Genomic DNA, 25,675 nt, shown 5'->3' on the forward strand with positions numbered 1-25,675 from the left:
TCTCTCGTTGTGTCTCTCTCAAATAAATAAATAAAATCTTTAAAAAAAAAAAAAAAAAGAAAATGAAAATTCTATTAAACAATAAATTTGAGAATTGCCACACACACACACACACACGTCTTTATAGTACTTAGTTTAGAAGGCAGTTAAAAAATGATCAGTGCTAATTCAGAAAATATTTTTAAAAGATCTTGTTGGGAAGGTAACCAACTCATTTGGTTTGCCCAGGATATTCCGGTTTTAGGAGTGGAAATCCACTGTGTTGGGTCATGGACACACAGAGAAATTACCAGTTGGGTAAGGCTCCCAGCAAAGGCTGCCAATGTGGGCAGACTCACCACGTACATGCCCTTTTGGTTTGTTTTTTGTCTCTCGTCTGAAATTTACCTTACTTTCTGCTTAGAATATAGATCCTGGAATTGGAGTAACCATCATGCAGGCATGAAGATCCAAGTCACACCCTAAGTGTGGTGGAGGAGGAAAAGGGGAAGAGTGGCTTTTCTTGCCCACGGCTGTCTACCCCTAGACTCTGTATTATTTTGAACAATAAACACCTTACTTGTATTAACTACTCTTCGTGAAGTTTCTATTATGTGTTGCCAAAATACTTTTTTTTAATTAGTTTCAGAGGCAGAATTTAGTGATTCATCAGTTGCATCTAACACCCAGTGCTCATTACATCAAGTGCCCTCCTTAATGCCCATCACCCGATTATCCCTCCCCCCCCACCTTCCCTCCAGCAACCCTCAAGTTTGTTTCTTAGAGTTCAGCGTCTCTTATGGCTTGCCTCCTTCTTAATTTTCATCTTATTTTATTTTTCCTTCCCTTCCCCTATGTTCATCTGTTTTGTTTCTTAAATTCCACATGAGTGAAATCATGTATTTCTCTTCTCTGACTTATTTCACTTAGCATAATACCCTCTAGTTCCATCCACATCATTGCAAATGGCAAGATTTCATTCTTTTTGATGGCTGAGTAAGCCAAAATAATTCTTAAGGAAAAAGCTACTATATTACGTGTATGAACTTTCAATTGAAATAAAATGATTTAGAATTCGTTTGAAAAATAATGAACTTGAACGGATACACTGTGGTACATCCAGACAATGGAATACTGTTCAACATTAAAAAGAAATAAGCTATCAAGCCATGAAGACATGGAGGACCGCTATGTTTATAAGCATTATTTACAATAGCCAAATTATGGAAGCAGCCAAGTGTCCATCGATAGATGATGAATGGATAAAGAAGAGGTGGTATATATATTATTCAGCCATAAAAAATGAAATCTTGTCATTTGCAACAATGTGGATGGATCAAGACAGTATAATGCTAAGTGAAATAAGACAGAGAAAGACAAATACCACATGATTTCACTTGTATGTGGAATCCAAGAACAAATGAACAAAGGAAAAATAAAGAGACAAACCAAAAAACAGACAACTATGGAGAACAAACTGATGGTTCCCACAGGGGAGGTGGGTGGAGGGATGGGGGAAATCAGTGAAGGGGATTAAGAGTGATGAGCACTGAGTAATGTAGAGTTGTTGAATCCTATATTGCACAGCTGAAATATAATACTGTTAACTAACTGGAATTAAAGCAAACAAAAATTAAAAAAAAAAAGACATGGATGAATCTTCAATGCATATTACTAAGTGAAAGAAGCCAATCTGAAAAGGGCAATACTGTAATTCCAACTGCATGACATTCTGGAAAAAGCAAAACAATAGAGACAGCAGAAAGATCAGTGGTTGCCATGGGTCAAGGGGCAGGGGCAGGAAGGGATGAACAGGCAGAGCACAGAGAATTTTTAGGGCAGTGCTATTCTGTATGACACTAATGGTGGGTACATATCATTACATGTTTGTCAAAACCCCAAAATGCACAACACCAAGGTGAACCCTAAGGTAAACTATGGACTTTGAATGGTAACTGTCAATGTAGGTTCACTGGTTTTAGCAAATGCACCACTCTGGTGACGGATGTTAGGAGGGGAGGTTGTGCATATATGGAAGCAGAAGATATGTAGGAACTCTCTGTACTTTTGGCTCAACTTCACTGTGAACCTAAAACTGCTTGAAAAAATTGTCTATTAAAAAAAAAAAGGAACTACAGATTAAACAGTTTTAAGAAAGCATGAGCCAAATTATGAGCATAACTAAGAAGTAGATAGTCCTAGATAGGATAGTATTAAATTTCAAAGTTTGAGACCTCAATAACTGTCAGAAAAATAATTCATATGCCACTTACTAAATTTATGATCTTTTGAGAACTGAAACCCATCAGGACTTCCACTTAACAATCTTCGTCTGAGCAATTATACACAGGCCATTCTAATTATGATGTGTCCAAACAGACTCTGTGACTTAACCATGGCATATTTGCTCACACTTACGTCTCTAAATGATTCTTCAGCAAGTCGTACACCAACACGTTGTTACACTGCTTTGCAAAATGCAGTGCGCTATTTTGGTGCTTTGACAAAATATTGCAGTCAGCTCCACATTCAATTACAAGTCGTACAATATCAGAATTTCCTCTTTTACAGGCCTATGACGGGGAAAAAAGGAGTAGTAATTACTCAGCTGTAAAATAAGTTAACTACCAATTTGTGTTTGCCCCCTTCTCCACACGTGAGCCCAGGAGTTCTTTGTGAAGAGAAAGACAAGAATGTTGGAGAGGGGGAAGAAAACCTGGTATCAGGTCTCACCAAGGGTTACAAACTGTTATGTAAACAAACAGTGGTATGCTCCTTTTACTTAGTGAACAGTACTGAAATCCGTGCTACGTTCAATTTCATCCCTGACTTCTGCGGAAATGGGCAACTCTGAAAAAGATACTTCTGTCCCAAGACAGAACAAACACCAGGCGTTTCTAAGCTCTAGTGCGTTCCACTTTTCAGACCAAGTCTCTTAGCACAAAATAATTTCAAAATTTCCCTAAAAGCCGCTTAAGGAGACTAATTAAGCATAGATACAAATTTGAATTCGGCAAATTTAAGATGGACCTGGACACAGTTCAAAGACCAATTCTAGAGTAAAAAGACCTACATCCATGTTCTCTCCTGTCTCTGTTACTTACCGGCTATGGGACTTGAAGTCAGTCCCTAATTCTGAGTCTCACTGTTTCCATTTGTCAAAAGGGGATCACAGTACTTCTGCCTCACAACATTGAGGCCGCAATTAAAAGATATATTGTAAAGGACCAGGGCAAGCCAGTAAGCCTTCCTACAAGAACAAGGCCATCTGGTGTGCTACCACTTAGTAGCACAGCTTAGATACTACAGAGTAGGTTTCTAAGCTGTGCAAGTGCTAGGTCAAAGGGCATGCATCTCATGGTAGATCTGACAAATGCTCTTCAAAATGATACAACTCCGTGGTTCTCACTGGGGTGATTTTGCCCCACCAAGGGAATTCAGGCAATGTATGGAGACATTTCTGGTTGTTACAGGGTGGGTATTAATGGCATCTGGTGCAAAGGTTAGGGATGCTGTTACACATCCTACAAATGATCTGGCCCACAATGTCAGGAGCGGGAAGGCTGAGAAGCCCTGCTGGAACCAATTATATGCCCCACATCAGTGGGTGGGAATGGTTTCTCCACACCCTCACACTTTGGTAACAACCAATTTTATATATTATTTCTGAGATGAAAGGTTTTTTTCAATTTTGTTTCAAAAATTTCTGAAAATCTCTCCCCATGTTTCTTTCTTCTAATTCTAAAACCCAATTTAATATACTAAATCCTTAAAGCTTAAGGAACCAGTACCAAAAAACCCCAACACAAACAAAAACCAGACCAAAACAAAAAAACCAAAAATGAAATTTAAATACAGTTATAGGCAGTCTTATTTAGACAGTAGTTAAATATGCTTTAAGCTCTTCTCTACGAAGAAGCAACAAACAGTCCCTTGGCCCCCTCCCCTCTGGACACTGCATTCTTCCTTCGCAGATTAACTCCTAAGTGCCTGCTACATCCAGCATCCACCTCCTCAGCCCCTGCAGTCCCACACCCCTCAAACCTGAGAAACGAGGGCACCAACACCCTCTCCAGTGCTCCTTCCCAGTGGCACTTCTCAGCCTCCTCCTTTGGCATCTCTGCCTCAGCAGACACCGCAGGCCAGCTCCTCCTTGAACCGCTCAGGATACTTCTCTCTCCTGATCTTCCTCCCCCTTCTCTGGTCTTTCCTATGTGGCTGCCTTCCATCGCTGCTTTTCTTTCCCTTCCAACTCTCAGCGGTGACCCCACTCTCAGCCTAGGGCTGCAATTGTGCTGTCTATACCGATGAACCCAAATCTGAATCTATAGCCGAACCCTCTCTCCTGAGCTAAAGATGCACATGTGAAACATCATCTGAGCATTTCCAGCTCAAATGCAACCCCACTCCCATTGTATACTGCCTGAGTTCCCTAAATTAGGAAATAGGATTACCAAGCATCACCTTCAGTTACCAAGTCCTGTGAATTCTATCTTCTTAAACCACTGGTCAGTCTACCCACTTCTATCTCCACTGTCACTACCTAGGTACACACTATTATTTCACTTAATTTTAAAAATCTCCCTGTAAGTCTGCAAACTGCTTGTCTTTTTAACCAATCTGTTCCCCGTACTGAACTAAGGGACATTAAAAACAACCACCTTTATTCTGATTATGTCTTTCTCCAGCTTAAACCTTTTAGTGGCTCCCAATTGCTCTCAGGATCAAGTTGTCCTAATTCCTCGTCCCAGATGTAGATGGTGTCCGTGCTCACTGCCCTATGTGCACACCTTTATGCGCCAGACTACTTATTTGCTGTTTAGAATGTACCTGGTGATTTCTCAATAGGACAAAGTTTTAATTCATATTTGAGGTGCCACCTCTGCTCTAAGCATATGGCAATAGAAGCACACAAGGAAAATTAAAATTCAAAAGTAGGGCTCCTGAACAAAGCAAGCATTTCCATAAACCAAAAATGAAATGGCAACACAAGCAGTGAGGAAGGTCCACATCCTGAGTGTGGAAGAAGGTTGAGGGGTAAGGTGATCCCAGCCTTGAGAATAACAGAAATTCAAGACCACCCTCAGAACCAAGCCCGATGCTAACTAGGGCCTATACCTGTGCTCTATTACTGACTCAGGAAAGACTGCTGAAAATAGGTACTGCAGACAAACACCTACTTGGGTCAATTTCCTTGCACAAAACTGTATCTAGGAAGGGGGCAGTAAGACAGAGCCTCCAGGCAGGGAACTAATGCATGGCTCAATGTCAGGACCCGCTATGTCCTAATGGCATCTTAGGCCAGGAACCTAAAACTACCACAGGAACATGCTAGACCAGGCTGGGCCCCAGCAGAGGCAAATACAAAACTGCTAAACAGGGAGAGGTAATTAAAGGGTGAGGCATGGGGGAGGCTTTAACAACCTTCCACTCAAAATGGTCAGCAAACCACAATTCCAAACACCCATGAAGAAATCGGAGGCTAAGGAGATGAATCCACCAATGTAAAATAATAATGAAAGTACATCATGTTCTTTTCCACTCCCAGTTCTCTGTGCATATCCTATTCCAGTTCCCGCTTACACAGTTTATCCCTGCCAGCTCATATATCATTTGTAGGATGCAGCTCAGCCACCTATCACATCCAGCCTGTCTCACCTTTTTTTTTTTTTTTTAAGTAATCTCTACACCCAACATGGGGCTTGAACTTATGACCCCAAGATCAAGAGTCATATGCTCTACCGACTGAGCCAGCCAGGTGCCCTACCCTGTCCCACCTTGAATCTGCACTGCTGAGCCTGGTATCAACTTTTATGTAATCCCATGGTTCACACTAGCTTTTAATTTTGCTGACCTGTTTCTCCTACACATCTTGTGTCCTGTTCCCCATCATATTCCCAGCCCCTGGCAGAGTGCCTGGCAATCAGAGGTACCAACAGGAACATCTGTCAGAACCGAAGTGAAGTATTTACCTTCATTAGAGCAGTCTCACCATTGCTCTGCTGGACATTAACAAAAGCTCCTGCTTCCAAAAGAATAGCCACTGTAGTTAAAAAGTTCTATTAAAAAAAAAAAAAGGCATATTTAATTCTCAAAATTCTTTAAAAGTAAGATAGTTTTTGATGACTTGAAATTTTTAGCCATCAGGAAAAATACTCAGACTCTATCCAAAGCAGGTGAGTGAACATGGCTCTTCACTGTGCCCCACTGTTTAGGCCCCATGCACAGCCACACACAATTTGACAGCAACTTCAACCGGAAGTTTAAATACTGGTTTTAACATAAGAAACTCCGTATATCAATCCTTTAAAAAGATAGTATGTGGGAACATTTTAATTAAGTTCTTAATCAAAAGGAACACTTAATTTCAATTAGAAAAGATTTTTAAAAGACTTAAGATTGAAACCAGCATTAGTACATTAATCAGAGTCCCTTTTTCTTTTTTTCTTTTTTTAAGTAATCTCTATGCCCAGCATGGAGCTTGAATTCACAACCCTGAAATCAAGAGTCGCACGCTCTACAGACTAAGCCAACCAGGCACCGCCGGGGTCCTTTTTCAATATGATTCACTTCCCACTAGATAAATCACACTTTGAAAATTCAATTATAAAGTACTACTGTTGATTTAAAAAAAAAATCTATTCATGACAAGTCCTAGATGAGCTGAAATATGAGATTCTAAAGTTATGTAACTATATGAGAGTTATATTTCACTACAGAAACAGACTCTGTTCTGGTCCACAGGCAGGAATTCCCACAGACTAAGAAACTGATGCCTTTTGAGTTCCCAACCTTCTCAGCTGCATGAATGAGGGCGGTGGTCCCATTCTTCTGTCTGCCATTCACCTTAGCCCCCTTCCTGATGAGGAGCCTCAGCAGGTCATCTTGTCCTCCTGCTGCGGCGAGCATCACCAGAGTCATGCCGCTTGAATCCTTCATTGGTTTTGTTGAGGAAAAAAACATGTCAATGTCTATCAGAAAAATTTTAGAACTAAGTCTTTTCATCTATGGTATTTCAATGTGAAATCATTTAAATGCACTGATTTAAGCAGGTACTTTAGGTTTTCACAAAAATATCCTTATAATAAATAATCAGAAATATTACAATTTCTTTCATATATATCATAAAATTTTACAACTTCCATGTTGTAAGACCTATCATATCAACACTTTGCCTGACATACGATGAATTGCATTCATATCTTGACGCTATAAAATGGCAAAGGTATTTCTTTATCGCACATTTCAGGCGCAGAAGTCTCCTTGTGTTCTAGGTAAAACAGGTGAAACTCACACATTCGTGATACTCATTTAGTTGGCCCGAAAGACCTAAGGCTAGAAATGACCACTAGACGTGACCTAAGTCCACTCTACTGATGACAGGCTAAGTGAATGCTGTCACTACAAATGGTGGCCTATATAAATATAACTGTTGGGAAGTGATAGTTTGGCTACTCAAAGGATAAAGAAGAAAATTCAGAAGCAGGAAACAGGACACTGATATGATTGGTTTCTAAGAGGCTATGACAAAATAGAGAAATTAAAAAGATAAAATTACATAAAGTTCACAAAAAATAAAAAGGTAATTAATAGCTAAAATATTTCCAATCATTAACTGAAACAAACACATGGGAATACCAAACCATTAAATACCATCTGCTAAAACCAAGTTCTAATACTGTAGTTAATTTGGCTGTAATCTGAAAGCTTAGCAGAATTCACCTGTATGAGCAATCTGAAGGAACACAAAAGAAAAATCAACTGAAGTAAGATAGTGCACTTCCTCTCATTTGTAAAGTATCTTATTACTACAAAACATGTTAAAGGGAAAAAACCTTTTCCTAATTTATTAATAAAGACCAAGCTACATTAGTATTAAAGTAGGAAAAAAGAAAACCCATCTGATAAAACCCAACATCCATCCTTGATGAAAACTTAAGCAGGTAAACAAAGAAAGGAAGTCTAAAAAGAGAAAGGCTACTGTCCACGAGAAACCAACAACAGTACAATGGAAAGAGAATCTTCACACACAGCCTAAAGGGAAATCCCCATTCAGATCAGAGACAGGACAGGATCATTTCCATCATCACTATTCTTCAAAATGTCACCAAGTTCAAAAGACCAGAAAAAGAAATTTTACTGGAGAAAAAGGGAATAGAATAGTTACTTTTTAGCAGATGATCATATTCTCTGCCTAGAGAATCCCAGGCAAGTGACTTAAAAATTATTATGGTAAAAGAATTTCACAAAGTGACTTGAGATCGCATGCACGCACGCACACACACTAATCAATAGCTTCACCAAACATATATAATAACCAGTTAGAAGACAAAATGTGGGAGGAAAAAATCCTAATGATCATACTAAGATAATTTAAAAATTATCAAGTATGTAGGAACACATCTAAAATAAATGTGTAAGAACCATACAAAGGAAAAAAACTTATAAAACTGCTTTAGGAATAAATGAAGAGCTGAATGAAGTTATCATGTTCTTATTTGGAGGGCTCAAAATGTAAAAACGTCAATTCTCAGCCAAATTAATCTATAGAGTTCATGCAATTTTACCCAAAATCCCAATAATTTTTTTGAACTGTAACCCCTAAGGATTAAGCCTAAAAAAAATCCACCACTAGGGCTGCCTGGGTGGCTCAGTTGTTAAGCATCTGCCTTTGGCTCGGGTCATGATCCTGGGGTCCTGGGATCGAGCCCCGCATCGGGCTCCCCGCTCAGCGGGAAGCCTGCTTCTCCCTCTCCCACTCCCCCTGCTTGTGTTCCCTCTCTTGCTGTGTCTCTCTCTGTCAAATAAATAAAATCTTAAAAAAAAAAAAAATCCACCACTAAAGCAAAAATACTGAAGAAGAAAATATAAAAATCTTTTGTAAGCAAGACACCCAAAAGCCATGAAGGAAAGGATCGACAGATGTGACTATCTAAAAATAAAAATCCTCTAAGCAATAAAAGACTCAAAAAACAAAAACTAAAAACTAGGAAGAAAGGGTTAATACGCTTTCATTAAAACAACAAACAAAAAACAAAACCCCCCCTATAAATCATAATGAAAAACCTGCAGCAACAGAACCATGGGCAGTTGCTGTGAACAGGTGACTACAAATGAAACATCAACAGTGACAAGGACACAAGGAGTCATTTTATGCCCCTCAGAGCAGCAGAGGTTCAACCACAGACAAAACCAGACAGGCCACAGCTAAACCAAATGGTCACTCTTGGGGCTGGAATTACAAGGTCTATAATTTTCTACATCATACATTTCTACTGTGCTTTCAGTGAACATTACTTTTTTTAATTTTTAATTTTTAAAAAATGAAAAATAAAATAGAATTTTGTTAAAAGAGCTACTTCCCATCTTTATTTCATGAGATTTTACTAAGACATATTACCTCTTGGTCCAGGTTATATTCTTCATTTGAATTAAGTGCAACCTTCACAGCAATATAATCCCCATTTTTCACAGCATCCCTCAATAAATCTACAATGAAAGAAATTAAGATAAATTAAGCTTCACATATCTAGATTCATGAAAAGGACCTCCAAAATTCCTAAACTACTCACTACTTGGAATTGCATCTGCTGTGGTAAAGTTCTCATCTTCCCCATCAAGATGCTTTTGAAAATCTTCTAGTTTCATCCATTCCAACTGCAAGTCCATGCCCAAACTCAAAATCTGTTGTCTGCCATCTGGAACACAGAAGAGCCTTATTAATACACATTTTTTTCCTGTAACAATGTTGTTTTATTAAGTGTGTGGTGTCTTAACCAAAGTTTCATACACATTTGTAACATACTTCATTATGTAATTGAGTCTTTAATTAAATTTCTGCTTTTCTTGGTCAAGTAATACTAACTATCCACATTTAGATGTCATGGTGCTTCAAAGGCATAAAGATAAGTAGGTAATCTATTAATTATAAAATGATGAACTATGAATTTTAAATACAAGATTAAGTAGCTCAAAGGAAGAGAGAAAAATCATAGGGATTCAGTAAGAGGAATCTCTTAACATTTCTATCTTTGGCCATTATTGGATATACATTGCCTCCAATCATTTATGTAAGCAAGGTCATTCTAAATGTGTAAACCAGACCTGTATGTAAATTAGTCACTGATCTTTCAGACTCAGCTCTAGCTTCTCCTCCTGGAAGCCCTCTGTGCTCCCTCCTACCCACAAAGCAAGTGCTAGTTTCCTCCCTCATATGTCTGACCCAGGGGCTTTCCTAACATTAGGAAAGGACATGTTCATCCACTATTGGCGGTGCAACAAATAAGATTTGAGCATAACTCATTGGGGAGTATTGAAAACAACTGTGCTATTTTATTTTATTTTTAAATATTTTATTTATGTATTTATTTGGGGGGGGACAGAGGGAGAGGAAGAATCTTAAAGCAGTCTCCACACCCAGCACAGAGCCCGATGTGGGGGCTTGATCCCACGACCCTGAAATCATGACCTGAACTGAAATCAAGATTTGGATGCCTAACTAAGCCACCCACCCAGACGCCCTTCAACTGTGCTATTTTAAAAAGCAAAAATCATAAATATTTTATGGTAAGAGTTAAAGTATTTTCACCTAAAACCAATTCCTCAAACTAAACAAATGTTAGACAGTTAATCTTGCCATAGAAATGAAGTTTGTAAAAGACATGCAAAGAAATGAAGGAAATTCTTCCAAAGCTTTCAACTCAAACCAACACTTCTCTTTGCTACCCCCAAGAGCATTCCATCGGAAAACAGCACAGCCTTAGGAGCTACACATACTGGCTTTTCTGTATCCCAGCTCCATTCGTCAACTGTATGGCTTTGAGTAAGTCATGTAAACTGGCTGTACCTCACTTTCTGAGTAACAACAGTAGTAGTAATAGTAGAAGTAGCTAACATTCAGTGAGAAGTGTTAAAGTATTTACATAACTTAGCACACACACAATAACCTATACAGGGATACATGTTACAGGTAAGAAAACAAGGCGAAGAGGCTCTGTGATTTGCTCAGAAACACTTCAATAAGCCAAGAGCCATATTCTCACTGAGACATATCTGAGCCCACAGCTGGACCTCCCTCTCTAGAGCAGCCCCACGGAACCATGGAAAGATCTGGGAAGCAGGACAGATGAGGGTTCGCATCAGTTGAGATAATACCACCTAACTTACAGGACTGTTGTTGTGTAACAACAACATACAACATAAATAATAAGAAAAGGTATGCTGTAGTTTGGATTTTGGTCTCTAACATAGCCAACTGGTTCAAAATCCTACGTTTATTCCTACCAAGTACTGGATCTTGATTCGGCATCTGGTAGTTTTAGCCTTTTCTATTTTTAATAAATTTTAATAAACTTCAATTATTTTTATTTAAAAGATTTTATTTATTTGACAGAGAGAGAGCATAAGCAGGGGGAGCTGCCGAGGGAGAGGGAGAAGCAGCCTCCCCGCTGAGCAGGGAGCCCAACGCGGGGCTCGAACCCAGGACCCTGGGATCATGACCTGAGCCGAAGGCAGATGCTTAACCGACTGAGCCACCCAGGCGCCCCTAAACTTCATTTTTAGTAACACTAAAGAATGTGTTAGGAGGTGAACATCCGTGAACATGGCACTAACTTGAGCACAGAACCACTCTGGGGCCTAAACACTCCCACCCCATGCCACCCCCCACCACAGCGATGTCATGGATCCAGAGTTTGAATCTGTCATTCCCTTTCGTTTTTAAAAATGGTTTTGCCATAAATACATATATCCTAAAAAATCTACAGTTGTTTCTTAGCTTTATAAAAATTGGTATTGGGTGCCTGAGTGGCTCACTTGGTTAAGTGTCTGCCTTCGACTCAGGTCATGATCTCAAGGTCCTGGGATGGAGCCCCATATGAGGCTCCCTGCTCAGCGGAGTGTCTGCTTCTCCCTCTGCCTCTGCCCCTCCCTCCTACTCGTGCTGGTGCATGCGCCTGCACACGTGTGCTCTTTATCTCTCAAATAAATAAAATCTTTAAAAAGAAATTGGTATCTACGACGGCTAATTTGGTGTGTCAACTTGACTGGACTAAGGGATGCCCAGATAGCGGGTGAAACATTATTTCTGCGTGTGTCTCTGAGAGCCTTTCTGGGAGATTAGCATTTGAATCAATAGAATGAGCTAAAGAAGATCTGCCCTCATCAGTGTGGGCAGGCATCACCCAATCCTCTGCATTGCACAGGAAGAGAAGATTCTCTTCTTGAGCTAGGACCTCCATCTTCTGCCTTAAGACATCAGGAATCCGGGTTCTTGGACCTTTGGACTTCAGGGCTTACACCATCAGCTCTGTGGTTCTTGGGCCTTTGGACTCAGATTGAAATTACACTACCAGCTTTCCTGGGTCTACATTGCAAATGGCAGGTTGTGGGACTATTCTAAACCTTCATAATCACACATGCCAATTCCTCATAACAAACCTCCTTTTATATATATCCTGTTGATTCTATTTCTCTGGAGAGTCCTAATTAATACAGTATCATACTGAAGAAATTCTTTACATATTTTTGAGTACCAATCCTTTGTTTTTTTCACCTTTTTTAATGGGAACTTTGATGAATGGAACTGTTTTGCAGTCAACTTTATCAGTCTTTTCTTTTATGGTACTTTTTTGCATCATTTCAGAAATCCTTCCCTACCTCCAAGATCTTAAAAGATATGATCCTTTATCCTCCAAATACCTAACAGTCCTCTTTATATTTAAGGCCTTAATCCATCAGGATTTGGTTTTTGTGTATGGTTTCTTCCACATGGATAACCAAGTATCCTCACACCATCTATAAAGATAAGCTCTTTATAGATGGTGTGAGGATACTTGGTTATCCATGTGGAAGAAACTTACTATCTATCTAGTTTCCACAACTGCAAGGGTCCTAGTCTGAGGCCTCTACTTGATTAACTAAACTTCCCTGTGCAAAGTAAATACTGTACCTAGTTCTACAGTTTTATACAGCAGGTTTTGATTATTACTGGGTTAACTGGTTTTGGCTTTTGGCTAGTCTTCCACATACATTTTAGAATCGGTATTTATAAATTCCATGAAAAATTATGTTGGGAAGTTGATTGGAACCACAGTGACACTACAGACCAACTTGAAGAAAATGGCAAATTTTAATATTTTGTTTATTAATAAAATGGTATAAATTTTAATAACTTTCAAAAAGTTTTTATAATTTTCTCCATATAGGTCTTACAGATCTTCATATATAATATTCTTAGCAATCTTTTAAATGTGTTGCTATTGAAAATTAATTTTCTCATCTCCCTACCTTTTTTTAATTGAAGTATAGTTGACACACGTTACACTAGTTTCAGGTGTACAACATAGTGATTCAACAACTCTGTACCTTGTGCTATGTTCACCACAAGTGTAGCTCCCATTTGTCACCAGACAACACTATTACATTATCATTGACTATATTCCCTATGCTGTACCTTTTATCCTGGTGACTTACTCATTCCATAACTGGAAGCCTGTATCTCCCACTCCCCTTCACCCATTTTGCCCTTTCTCCTATCCCCAGCCCTCTGGCAACCAACAGTTTGTTCTCTGTATTTATGGATCTGTTTCTGCTTTTTGTGTATTCATTTGTTTTTTAGTTTCCACATAAAAGTGATTATCATATGGGGGTTGTCTTTCTCTGACTTATTTCACTGAGTGTAATACCCTGTAGGTCCATCCATGCTGTTGCAAATCTCATTCTTTTTCATGGTCGAGTAATATTATATTGAGAGAGAGAGAGAGAGAGAGAGAGAGAGCGTGTGTGTGTGTGTGTGTGTGTACGTACACACCCCACAGCTTCTTTATCCATTCATCCATTGATGGGACAATTGGGTTGCTTCCAAATCTTAGCTATTATGAATAATGTTGCAATACACATAGAGGTGTATATATCTTTCCGAATTAGTGTTTTCCTTTTCTTTGGGTATACCCAGCAGTGGAATTACTGAGTCATATGGTATCTTTTCTTAATTTTTTGAAGAACCTCCATACTGTTTTCGACAGAGGCTGTACCAACTTATATTCCCCCAACAGTTCACAAAGGTTCCTTTTTCTCCACATCCTCGCCAATGCTTATTTTTTTTACTGAAAATTAATTTTTTAAGATTATATTATTTATGTAGAAATGTTTGCAGAAATGTACACTGTATAGAAATATAGAGAACTGTAGTTAACTTTTGTATATTGGTCTTATATCCAGTCACCTTGCTAAACATTTAACATTTCTAAAACTTTGTGGATTGAGTTTTTCATATATATAACATCTGATAATGAAGAGTTTTGCTGGGGTGAGGGGAAGCTTCCTTCCCAATGCTTATATCTTTTGTTTTTCACTGTCTTACTGGACTGGGTAGACCTTAGAATAACGTTGAGTAACAGTGGTGACAGATGTTTGCCAAAGGTTTAATGTTTTATTAATTTAAGAAAGCTTCCTTTTATTCACCGTTTGCTAGGTTTTGTTTTTTAAAAATCAAGAATGTTCTTGAATCAGTTTCTCCTTTACACAGTGAATTCCTAGGGAACACCTAACTTGATCATAAGAGGTTATGTTTTTATATACAGCTGGATTCAATTTGCTAATGTTTTGTTTGGGATATTTACATAAGCTTGGCCTGTCATTTTCCTTTCTAACGAAGTTATTGTCTCATTATGGTTCTGAAATTATGATGGGCCTATAGAATGAGTTAGCATTCTTTATTTTTAGGAAGACCTTTTTATAAGTTTGGTAAGCTCTTGCATATGAAACTATCTGTGCTAGTGTTAAATTTTTAAGGTTATTTTAAATTACTATTTCACATTCTTTAATTCTTTAATAGTTACAAAACTATTCAATTTTTGTATTTCTTCTTGGGTCAGTTTTATTAAACCATGTTTTTCCAGGAATTTTCCCATCTCATTCTGTTTTCAAATTTATTGGTAAAAAATTGCTCAGAAAATTATCTTTTTAATCTGGACACAATCTATAACCATGTGTCTTTCTTCACTGGAAATATTGTTTGTGTAACCATCCTTTTTTCTCCATAATCAGTGTTGCTAGAAGCTTGTCTATTAGTCTTATCAATGAACCAACCTCTGGCTTTACTGATGCTCTTTACTATTGGTGGAGGTCATCAAGAGGATGTGACTTTGGGTTGACCCACAGGCTGGACCTGAGCAATCGGAGGTGTCTCCTTAGAATGTACCCACCATTCCCATACCAGGAGCTATTTCATATCCTTGAGAATATAGGCGTTGTTGAGACCATCTGGACTAAATATGTGACTGAACTCAGTTAAAGCCTCTATATAAACTTCTAAGATTCAGGAGGAGGGGTGTGTGTGTGCACGTGCGCAGACTGATCTACTCATCTTGTGGCCAACCAAGGCAAGCTTCGTATATAAGTTCCCTTGTTTATTAAACCTGCTACCTATCAATCTGGAATGGCCAGCGTCTTCCTTTGGTCATTTCCTGCACTCCCCATACCGGGGCTGGTTTTAGATTTCATCCAGGGAAATTCTGAGTTTGCAACCAATACCTACTATCTGTTCTTTACTGTTTAATATCCCAACAGGAGTGCTGCTATTGGCATTTGCCCTGTGGGTAACCTCTTTCCTCCCTCTTATCTACTTGTCCTAGAAAGTGTCCCAATTTCCTACAAGCTCAGCAATGTATCAAAAAGCATGTTTTACCCAGGATTCAGAATCTAGTTGTTCTGCAGTATGAGAGCCACCCAGAGTATCTAGCCTGCCATATATTTTGAAATATTTTAAAAATTCTCTTTAATTGTTTCTCAAGATTCACAAATAACAGTTTTATCAGGTTAACCTCTTTTGTTTATTCTGTCCTAGTTTTATATACACACACACCACTCTTTTTATTACTCTTCGCTACAGCTATTGTACTCTGACTCTACACACGATTCTCCCCTCCTTGGCAGCCCATTCCAACATCCCCAGGACGGCATTTATAATATAATCTTATTTATCAAGTGTTACTGCAAAATTAAAAGGGCAGAATACAAATAAGTCTGTATTTGATAATTTTCTGAAAGAAATCTAGTAAGATATAGAAACAGACTGCTTGACAAGAGTAGGTAATGTAGAAAACCAGAATCTTTATAATTTCTAAATGTGTTGAGCATAGTATAGGAACTCAGAAAATATTTGTTTAATGAATTTAGAAATCACAGAATGACTTAAGTCTTCAATTTTATAAAAATGTATTAAAAAATGTCAGGAGATCGCTAAAATCTACTCCATTATTTTCTGATCAGAATTATACTGGGAGAGAAGAGTAAGGAGAGTGAAATAATATGGTGCATTTACCCTGAAAAAATACTGCAAAATGACTACACACATACCAGAATTCTCATCTGCTTGGCACATACTGTCTAGAACCTCTTGATCACCTTCTGCAGCTATATATGCCCAAGTATCAGTTTCATCTCTTGTATTTCTCCTTTCTTTAAGTAACTGCTTGTTTTCCTTGGTTTTGTGATCTTCTGTGATTTTACAGTCTAATATTTCTTCTCTTTTCCGATTATTCTCAGGAAATTCAGTTTTTTCTTCTGGAGTTAATTTAAGTAAATCAAATGCATTTCTGATTTCCTTAAATGCTGGTGAAAAAATAAAATTGATAATAAATGAGTCACAAATTTCTGTTGTAACCAAAAGAAAATCTGGGTGTTAAGGGAACAGTTATTTTTGAAATTTTTACTAATATCTGCCTTGGTTATAAAGCATGATCAGATTTACTATTCAAAGCCATGAAGTTATTTCAACTGGCCTTTCTATTGGCTGCTCAATATTTAGAAAGGGTCTCTAAAGTGAATGGCTGTTAATTAAGTGTTCAACACTACTCCCGGTTTTGACAAAGGCCTACTGAAGACAGTGAATCTCAAAATAATCCTAGTCATGCCACCACTGTCCTTCTGCTAAAACAACTGCCTACAACTGTATCCTGAAGTTAACCTTGCACAAAAATGATTCCTGGTGAGTGTGCTGGCACCCTTCTGTTTCCCCCACTTACCACCAGGAATCATTTTTGTGCAAGGTTAACTTCAGATACAGTTGTAGGCAGCTATTTAGCAGTTGTAGGCAGTTCTACTTTGAATATTACCCTCAGCTATATACAGCTTTTGGGAGAAAAACCAGGTGAAAATAATCTATCTCTTAGAATCACTGCTTCATGAGAGCATGTGTTCCAAGTACTTTTGGTACAAGAACTAAACTATCCATTGGGGTTGTATTCAAATACTGTTAACGGTGAATGTTTTATAAAGTACTTAATTCTAGTATTGACATGTCACAGATTCTCAATATGTTGTATCCTTCTGATCCAAAATTTATATTCAATATTATATTTATACAAATGACCCAGAGCTAAATACACACATGTATTAACAGTAGTTTGTCTCATTCAGCATCCACTATAGAGACATTTACTTTTCTACCACAACTAATTTACAGTATCTCTAATTCTAGTGTACTCCATCAAAAGGAGAAACAACAAAGTGAACAGAAGAGAAAAAAATTAATTACAGAAAAATATGAACTGTTATACAATAAAGTAATTGTTTAAATAAAAGTAGCATAAAGTTCTAAATTCTCCAGTGAATGAAATTTTCTAATTTGCAGGTTAGAAAAGAGAGACTGTCTTCACAATAAATTAAATTCTTTGTATAAAAGATGACAATGGTAAATGATAAAATGTTAGTATTCACACTCACTCTTTAATCCCTTTGGCTCTTTACGGCCTTTTTCTTCCTTGTCCAAATCATGCCTTTTTTGGTTTTTTTCTTTGGGTTCATTTTTTTTAATCTCTTTCTCCTAAAAGAGACAAATGAAAGACACAAAACAAGAAGACAGAAAGAACTGATATTATATATCTGAAAATTGGAAAACACAGGTTCCTGGCATCAGTGGCTGCATTTTAGGTACTATGGCACATAACCACTAATTATTAAATCTTTTTTCACATCAACTGCTTCCTCAATCAAGATTATCCCTCAACTGTGATGATTTACAAGATACCAAATTGAAAACCCAACACCTCATTCTAAATATTTTTTCATTATTAAAAATAAATTCCAAAAAAATTCTCCCATAGTCCTACCAACCAAACATCACTATTTTTATTTCTCCACATTCTCCCTTCTGATCTTTGGAAATTTACATAATTTTGTTGTTTAAAATTCATTTTCCTTGGGGCGCCTGGGTGGCTCAGTCGTTAAGCGTCTGCCTTCGGCTCAGGTCATGATCCCAGGGTCCTGGGATCAAGCCCCATATTGGGCTCCCTGCTCAGTGGGAAGCCTGCTTCTCCCTCTCCCACTCCCCCTGCTTGTGTTCCCTCTCTCGCTGTGTCTCTATCAAATAAATAAAATAAAAATCTTTAAAAAAATTTTTCATTTTCCTTTATTTATACTGCACAGATATTTTTACATGACTGAGTTCATATGTATAATTTTCTTCAGCTTAACATTTTAAAAACTTTTCTATTTTGCTACATTGACCTCATAATTAGTATTTCAATAGAGAGATAACACCCAAAGTTGATGCAACAACATTTTCTTAATCATTTCCCTCATGGCTAGACATTTAGTTTGACTGGTATTAGTTTTAGTGAAACTACACTGCCATAAATATCTTTGTATACCTAGCTTTTCCCCCCTTTAAAATGATTTCCTTACAATAAATCCACAAAGAATGGATGAAAAAAAAGATCTTTTTATAGCCCTTGATAAATATTGCATATATGAATACTTTCATAATGTGGAAAATATTTACATTTTGAAATACCACATAAAAATAATTTTTATAATAATGGGATAAAATCCTATTAAACATTTTTTAAGATTTAAAAGGCTTATAAATATTTGTGCATATTATTTAAGTAAAAAATAGTATATTAAGACAGAAGGGGAAAAATATCAAGTAAGGAAAAGCTAAGCTGATGAAAAGCTTATTTTCAGCATTACTACACAATGCTACATACCAACTGAGTACCCCTAAAAAAAATCCTTTTGTTCACAAATTAGCCCTGAATTTTCTAGTTGTAATCTTAAAAAAAGCAAGTTTTAAGACTAAGGGATAAGCTTGGGAGGTCCAAAAGCTGGATGATCTCCAGCATTTATAACCGCTCATTCTAGTCACACATTAAGTGTAACTCCCTAACCACAGAAAAATTATTCTTATAGTTTGTTTCACTGTTTCCTCTTTGTTTTGTGAGATTTCTTGACCACTCAAAAAGAGTGCCAGCTTGATCTGAACATTTCTGTATTCTGTGAGATTCTGACTGCCCTTCAACCAATCCCCAGAGTACTTACCTCCCCACCTGAGTCAGGGGACCAGAGGCCTCTCTCTTCCAAACCTGCTCTTGAACTCTTTTGTGTCTGGACAGGTGCAGGTGGCAACTTATCTAACTCTGTGGTGCTTTTGCCTTTGTCCTGATTCCTTTGCTTCTTATATATAGTTTTCTTCTCTAGGAAAAGGTTCCTGTTTTCTAGTGTTTTGCTCTCTTTAAGTTCCTCAGTCTTTCTCAGTTTCTTTCTTTTTCTCTTTGCTTTGACATCTGCATCCTCATCAGCACTCAGAAAGCCATCTGGCTGTTTATCAAAAACATCTTGAACTGCATCTTGCCCTGCTTTATCTTTTACGCTTTTAATCTTCTGTTTCTCTTCTCTGTTGTCCGAATGTAAATCTTCATTGTCATCTTCTTGAAAAGAGGAGTCATTAAGTATACTTGATTCAGCTTCCAACTGAGATTCAACACATTTCTCTTTTTTTGTTTTTCTGTTTTCTTTGGAATCTTCTCTTAATTTATTCTTTAAATCTCTTATTTCACCCTTTTTAACTTTCTTTAATTCCTTAGTTTCTTTTGTATCCTCTTTTTTGGGCTTTTTGGATTCCTTTAATTCTTCTTTGGCTTCTGAAATTCTTTTCTTTGTCCTTAAATCAAAAACTAAACTTTCAGAAGAGCTCTCCAGGTCTGGTTTGGATTTATCTTTTAGTTTCCCAGTCTTTGCTTTTTTCTTTTTCATATCATCTGGGCTTTTCTCTTCTCTATGCCTTAATTTTTTCTTTTTCTTCTTTGGAGAAGTATCTTCTTTTGTCTCACTTTGCTGATCACTATCAGAATTTGCCTCAAATATGTCATTATTTAAGGACAGTCTCTACAAAATATAAAAAAGACTTAATAGTCATTAACATAGCAATTTAAAGGTTTTGAAAAGTAGTACTAATGAAATCTGGTAGAAATGTTTTTATTTTCAAGCAGTTTCTCAACTTCTTATAATTATTTATCTAAATTGAAGTTGTATATTACTTATGTCTCTGATTTAGCAAATAGGTCTTGGTGATGACAGTGAGTCTCATTTTAAAAAAGCGGATAAACACAGTGACAAAAAAATGTTAGTGTCGCTGAAGGTCCCAAACTAAAGCAGAAATGAACAATAAAAGCCTTATGTATGGTGTATTTTATATGATTTGAAGTTCAAATTTTCCAAAAACACCAAGAAAGTAATTTGTACAGACTTTCTTGCCTGCCAAAAAAGTAGTTACCACTCCAAATGCAAGGTTTTTAAAGACTAGATCCTAGATATCTTTAAAGGTGCTATTGTATTTCACAGTTAGTTATACATGGAATGGGCAAGACTGCACACAAATCTTACTTTCCCAATTGATTTGATTTGTGTTATAACCTGAAATACCTCCTGTGGAAAATATATTTTTTAATGCTAACAACAACAAAAAAACCAAAACCAAACCCAAACAAACAAAAAAACCCACACCTTAGAAGTATTTATAATAGGGAGCCTGGGTGGCTCAGTTGGTTAAGTGTCTGGCTTTGGCTCAGGTCATGATCCCAGGGTCCTGGGATCAAGTCCCACGTCGGGCTCCCTGCTCAGCGGGGAGCCTGCTTCTCCCTCTGCCTCTCTCTCTCTTTCTCTTATGAATAAATAAATAAAATCTTAAAAAAAAAGACCAACTTAAAAAAAAAATTTATAATAGACACAAAAACACTATGCAAAGTATTTTCAGTTCCCATTTCCCCAAAGTCTTTTCTTCTAAGTGACATGGGGGTGGAAAGGGAGGGAAGATAGGGACATTTTAAAAACGTTTTCCCGGGAGCCTGGGTGGCTCAGTTGGTTAAGCGTCTGCCTTTGGTTCAGGTCATGATCCCAGAGTCCTGGGATGAGTCCCACATCGGGCCCCCTGCTCAGTGGGTATTCTGCTTCTCCCTCTCCCTCTACACAAAATAAATAAAATCTTTAAAAAATGTAATTAAAAAAAACCCATTTTTCCTATAGTGTCTAAGAAATGAACATCACTGAGGTTAACAAGATAGTGAGAGTATGGTGGAACTGGCCTAACTTTTTGAATCTCCCTGAACTGCTTTATAAAAAGAGCTATGGGGTGCCTGGTTGGCTCAGTTGGTAGAGCATGTGACTCTTGATCTTAAGGTCGTAAGTTCAAGCCCCATGTGTAGAGTTTACTAAAAAAATTAAATAATAAATAAATAAATAAAAAGACAAAGCTAGTAGGATAGCAAAACAAAACCCCCACAGACAATATCTACAACAAAATTAAATAGCATAGTATCCCAGTGAACCCCAAAATATAGGTATGGGGACAAACTACTAAGAGCTATGAGACTGTTATGAATACCTACACAGGAGAAAGCAAATGAGAGAAATCACTACAAAGACTGACAGGTCAACCTGAGAAGAGTAGAAGGAAGGGGAGAACCTGTACATGTACAGGGTGACTGCAGGTTGTCTGTGGACATGTGAAGGGCTGGCCCGGGCCAGGTCCTGTGAACTCTCAAAAGTAACTGCCAATGGTCTCTCTCTTCCAGGATTTCCATGACAAAGCCCAAAATGAGGAGAAACTGCTAAGATTAGATTCTAAATAAAGTAGGACAGGAAAAATAGAAACAAAGAAAAGAGAAGATTCAGATATTAGGGGGAGGGGGGCAGAAGGTGAGGCAGGGTAAAACAAAAGCCAGAAAAAAAAATCTCATTAAGTCTAAGGCCATATTTTTTAACCCTTCATAAAAATAATAAACTGCTCAGGAGCCATTAAGCTAAAAAAAAAAATTATCTTATTCTCTTCTTTTGCCTTCCAAAACATCAGAAAAAGTAATTTCATATCAATATAAACAGCAGAAAATTAGGGTAAAATATTTTACTAAGTTGTTACAAGAAAAAACAGACCAAGGAATAGAGTACTCTAAAACAACAAAAGCATACCAGAAAGACACGCCTACAAAACAGTAGAGAAAATAAACAAAAATTTTGAGGCATCACACAAAAAGACCAAGTCACTTAGAAGAGAAAGAAATTCAGATTCATCTTTAGAGTAGTGCTTTATGCCAGACAACAACAGAATAACACATTAAGATATTCAACAAAAGAAAATGTGAGCCAAGAATTTATATTCAGTCAAACTGGCTTTCAATATGAAGACTGCCAACAACTATTATGAAATACAAGAACTCTAGGAATATTTTTCTCATGAGCCCTTCTACTATAGAGGTGGTTCTAAAACCTTAGCATGCATCAGAATGCTGGAGGGCTTATCAAAACACAGGCATAGGGTGCCTTCGTGGCTCAGTTAAGCGTCCAACTATTGATTTTGGCTCAGGCCATGATCTCAGGATCATGGGAATGAGCCCTGTGTTGGGCTCTGTGCTCTCCCTCCCTCTGCTCTCCCAATCTCTAAAATAAATAAAATAAAATCTTAAAAAAAAAAAAAAACACAAAAAAACCTACAACCAAGAAACCCCAAAAACACAGGCAGCTGATTGCTCTATCCAACGATGTGCAGCCCAGAGACTGCATTTCTAACACATTCCCAGATGAAGATAACTGATACTTCTGGCCTGGAGTCCACACTTTGAGAACCACGATACTAAAGAATGAGCTTCAGATAACCAATAATGACTGGATAGACATCAAAATAAAGACAGGCAGAAACTATTAAATAGATACCTGCTTTTAGAATTAAGACTGAATGATGGCTATAAGAGAGTACAGTATGTAACAGTCACTAATACTCTTGATAATAGAGCAGCTATCAAAATAATGGGGAGAGAATGGTTAGAAAATACTAAACAATACATAGTATTCTTGCTGATTGCCTTATAGTTCTAAACTGAGAGTAAAGGGACAGTACTTCAAATCGGATATGGAGGGAAAGGGAACGCAGCAAGAAGATAGGTACTAATTAACAACCAAAAGAATCTGTTTATCAAATCGAAAACATAACCACCGAAAAGAAAAAAATCAATCCAAAGAACTTTTGAATGCTAAACATCCTCAGTGAATATGCTTACTAGGGACAAAAAGAACTGCAAATAAATTTGTTGGAGTTTTACAATAGGATGGGTGTAGTAAATCTGAAACTAACTTCTCATTTTTGTAGGACTGAGTAAATGAGTATATATAACATTGGTGGGAACCAGAGTTCTCACACTAGGAAAAGGGAAACAGACTATGGCCAGGTAGAATGAGTGGAAACCCTGAGGTCATGGACTGAAATTACAGATACCAGTATGAATTTATGACATATATTTTTTCCTTTAGCTCTGGCTACTTAAAGGGCCTAGAAATAATCATACCCCAGTAGTAATAAGTACATATTGTTTTTTTTTTAAGATCTTATTCATTTATTTGACAGAGACACAGCGAGAACAGGAACACAAGCAGGGGGAGTGGGAGAGGGAGAAGCAGGTTTACTGCTGAGCAGGGAGCCTGATGCGGGGCTCGATCCCAGGACCCTAGGATCATGACCTGAGCCGAAGGCAGACGCTTAACCGACTGAGCCAACCAGGCGCCCCTACATCTTGGATTTTAATCCTATCCTCCTTTACAAAGAATCAGGATTCCTTGGAGAAATGGCTAATACCAGGGACGGAGTAGGAAAGTACATGGTAACACTGAACACCTTGTCAGAAGAAATGATGTGCTCACAACAGAAGGGGAAACATCAAAAGGACACAAGAGCTGCCTTGAAGGGGCTCCTACTAGCCAAATTTGGAACCATTTTAGCATCAACATGAATAACAGCAGCAATGGATGACTGATGAATAAAACGATTCCAGGAGTGTGTACTGATACTAAAAAAAATTTCGGGGAGGGAGGAGCTGTTCTTTATAAAATACAAACAAAAAATATACAATAACAGAATTAGAAAAATCAGTATTTGTAACCACCACAGGAATAACTAATTGAGGCAAGAAGCATCAAGGTATTTTAAAACCATGGGGTGAGAGGCTGTTGCGGAACAAGAGATTCTCAGTCTCAAATGTTACTTATCATTAGGTTATTTACTATCATGTTATTATTTTATTTATTTATTTTTAAAGATTTTTATTTATTTGAGAGAGAGACAGAATGAGAGAGAGAGAGCATGAGAGGGGGGAGGGTCAGAGGGAGAAGCAGACTCCCCACTGAGCAGGGAGCCTGATGCAGAACTCGATCCTGGGACTCCAGAATCATGACCTGAGCCGAAGGCAGTCGCTTAACCAACTGAGCCACCCAGGCTCCCTCATGTTATTATTTTAAAAGGAAAAAGGTACCTTTAAAAAGAGAGGGAAAAAAACGGGCCTCACTTTATCATAAAATTATAATTTAACACCAGCAATAAATGGGATAATTGACATATCATACATCTCTTGCCATCATGTAATTACCTATATAATACATTTGTCAGAATGTTCACACTGAATCTAATCACCAGGAAAGAAACCATCTAATTCCAACTTAGGAAAAAAACCACTATTTGTGATTTAACACTAATTATCATTCATCTAGTTCCAATGTGAAGGACTTTCTATGAAACAACTGGTCTGGATTCCTTTTTTTTTTTTAGATTTTATTTCTTTATCAGAGAGAGAGCACAAGCAGGGGGAGTGACAGGCAGAGGAAGAAGCAGACTCCCCACTGAACAGGGAGCCTGATGCAGGACTCGATCCCAGGACCCCAGGATCACGACCTGAGCCGAAGGCAGACGCTTAACTGACTCAGCCACCCAGGCACCCTGAACTGGTCTGGATTCTTAAAGATTCACATCATGAAAGACGAAAAAAGGAAAACAGGCTATGGAACTGTTCTAGATGAAACAAAACCAGAAGACATGAAACTAAATGCACTGCACGAAAGAAAGCAACAAAGGACATCCCAAGACAAATGGGGAAATCCATATGAATGTAGCTTCATCTTAGCTGTATATTAGGTTAACAGTATTGCTGAGGTACTGCTTAAAGTTCCCTGAGTGTAACAATGCAGGAGAATGTCTTTGTTGTTAGGAAATACGAAATACGCACTGAGGACTTCAAGTCTGCAACCTGCTCTCAAGTGCTTCAGTTGTCATTCTCTCAACCAAAAGCTACCCTTTTGCTTCAAGCAATTTCTGTGAAAGAGTACTTAATGACTCTACTATTTCAATTTTCCCTCCATCCTAAAGAGTTTACAACTGACTTCCTTCATCTTAAAAATCATTTTGCCTTATTTCACATAGCATAATTCTCTCCAGTTCCATCCATGTCAATGCAAATGGTAGAAGTGAAATAAGTCAAGTAAAGAAAGACAACTATCATTTGGTTTCACTCATCTGTGGAATATAAGGAATAGCGCAGAGGACCATAGGGGAAGGGAGGGAAATCTGAATGGGAAGAAATCAGAGAGGGAGACAAAC

General features: G+C 37.7%; 1 protein-coding gene across 3 annotated transcripts in view; it reads right to left on the reverse strand.

The window, feature by feature from the left end:
- Positions 1-25,675, reverse strand: part of MPHOSPH8 (M-phase phosphoprotein 8) — a 52,892-nt gene that overhangs the window by 6,031 nt on the left and 21,186 nt on the right. For 2 of the 3 annotated variants that reach the window (XM_036097154.2, XM_036097152.2), the window contains exons 3-10: positions 19,303-20,148; positions 17,707-17,806; positions 16,339-16,593; positions 9,552-9,677; positions 9,380-9,468; positions 6,772-6,912; positions 5,952-6,038; positions 2,398-2,552 (exon numbers count right to left, since the gene is read on the reverse strand). In XM_036097154.2, the coding sequence (XP_035953047.1) occupies positions 2,398-2,552; positions 5,952-6,038; positions 6,772-6,912; positions 9,380-9,468; positions 9,552-9,677; positions 16,339-16,593; positions 17,707-17,806; positions 19,303-20,148 (1,799 nt within the window). The remainder of the gene's footprint in view (positions 1-2,397; positions 2,553-5,951; positions 6,039-6,771; positions 6,913-9,379; positions 9,469-9,551; positions 9,678-16,338; positions 16,594-17,706; positions 17,807-19,302; positions 20,149-25,675) is intronic. The other variant, XM_036097153.2, reaches the window with a different exon arrangement.

This window comes from Halichoerus grypus, chromosome 4 (genome assembly GCF_964656455.1).
Source record: "Halichoerus grypus chromosome 4, mHalGry1.hap1.1, whole genome shotgun sequence".
Lineage (NCBI taxonomy): Eukaryota > Metazoa > Chordata > Mammalia > Carnivora > Phocidae > Halichoerus > Halichoerus grypus.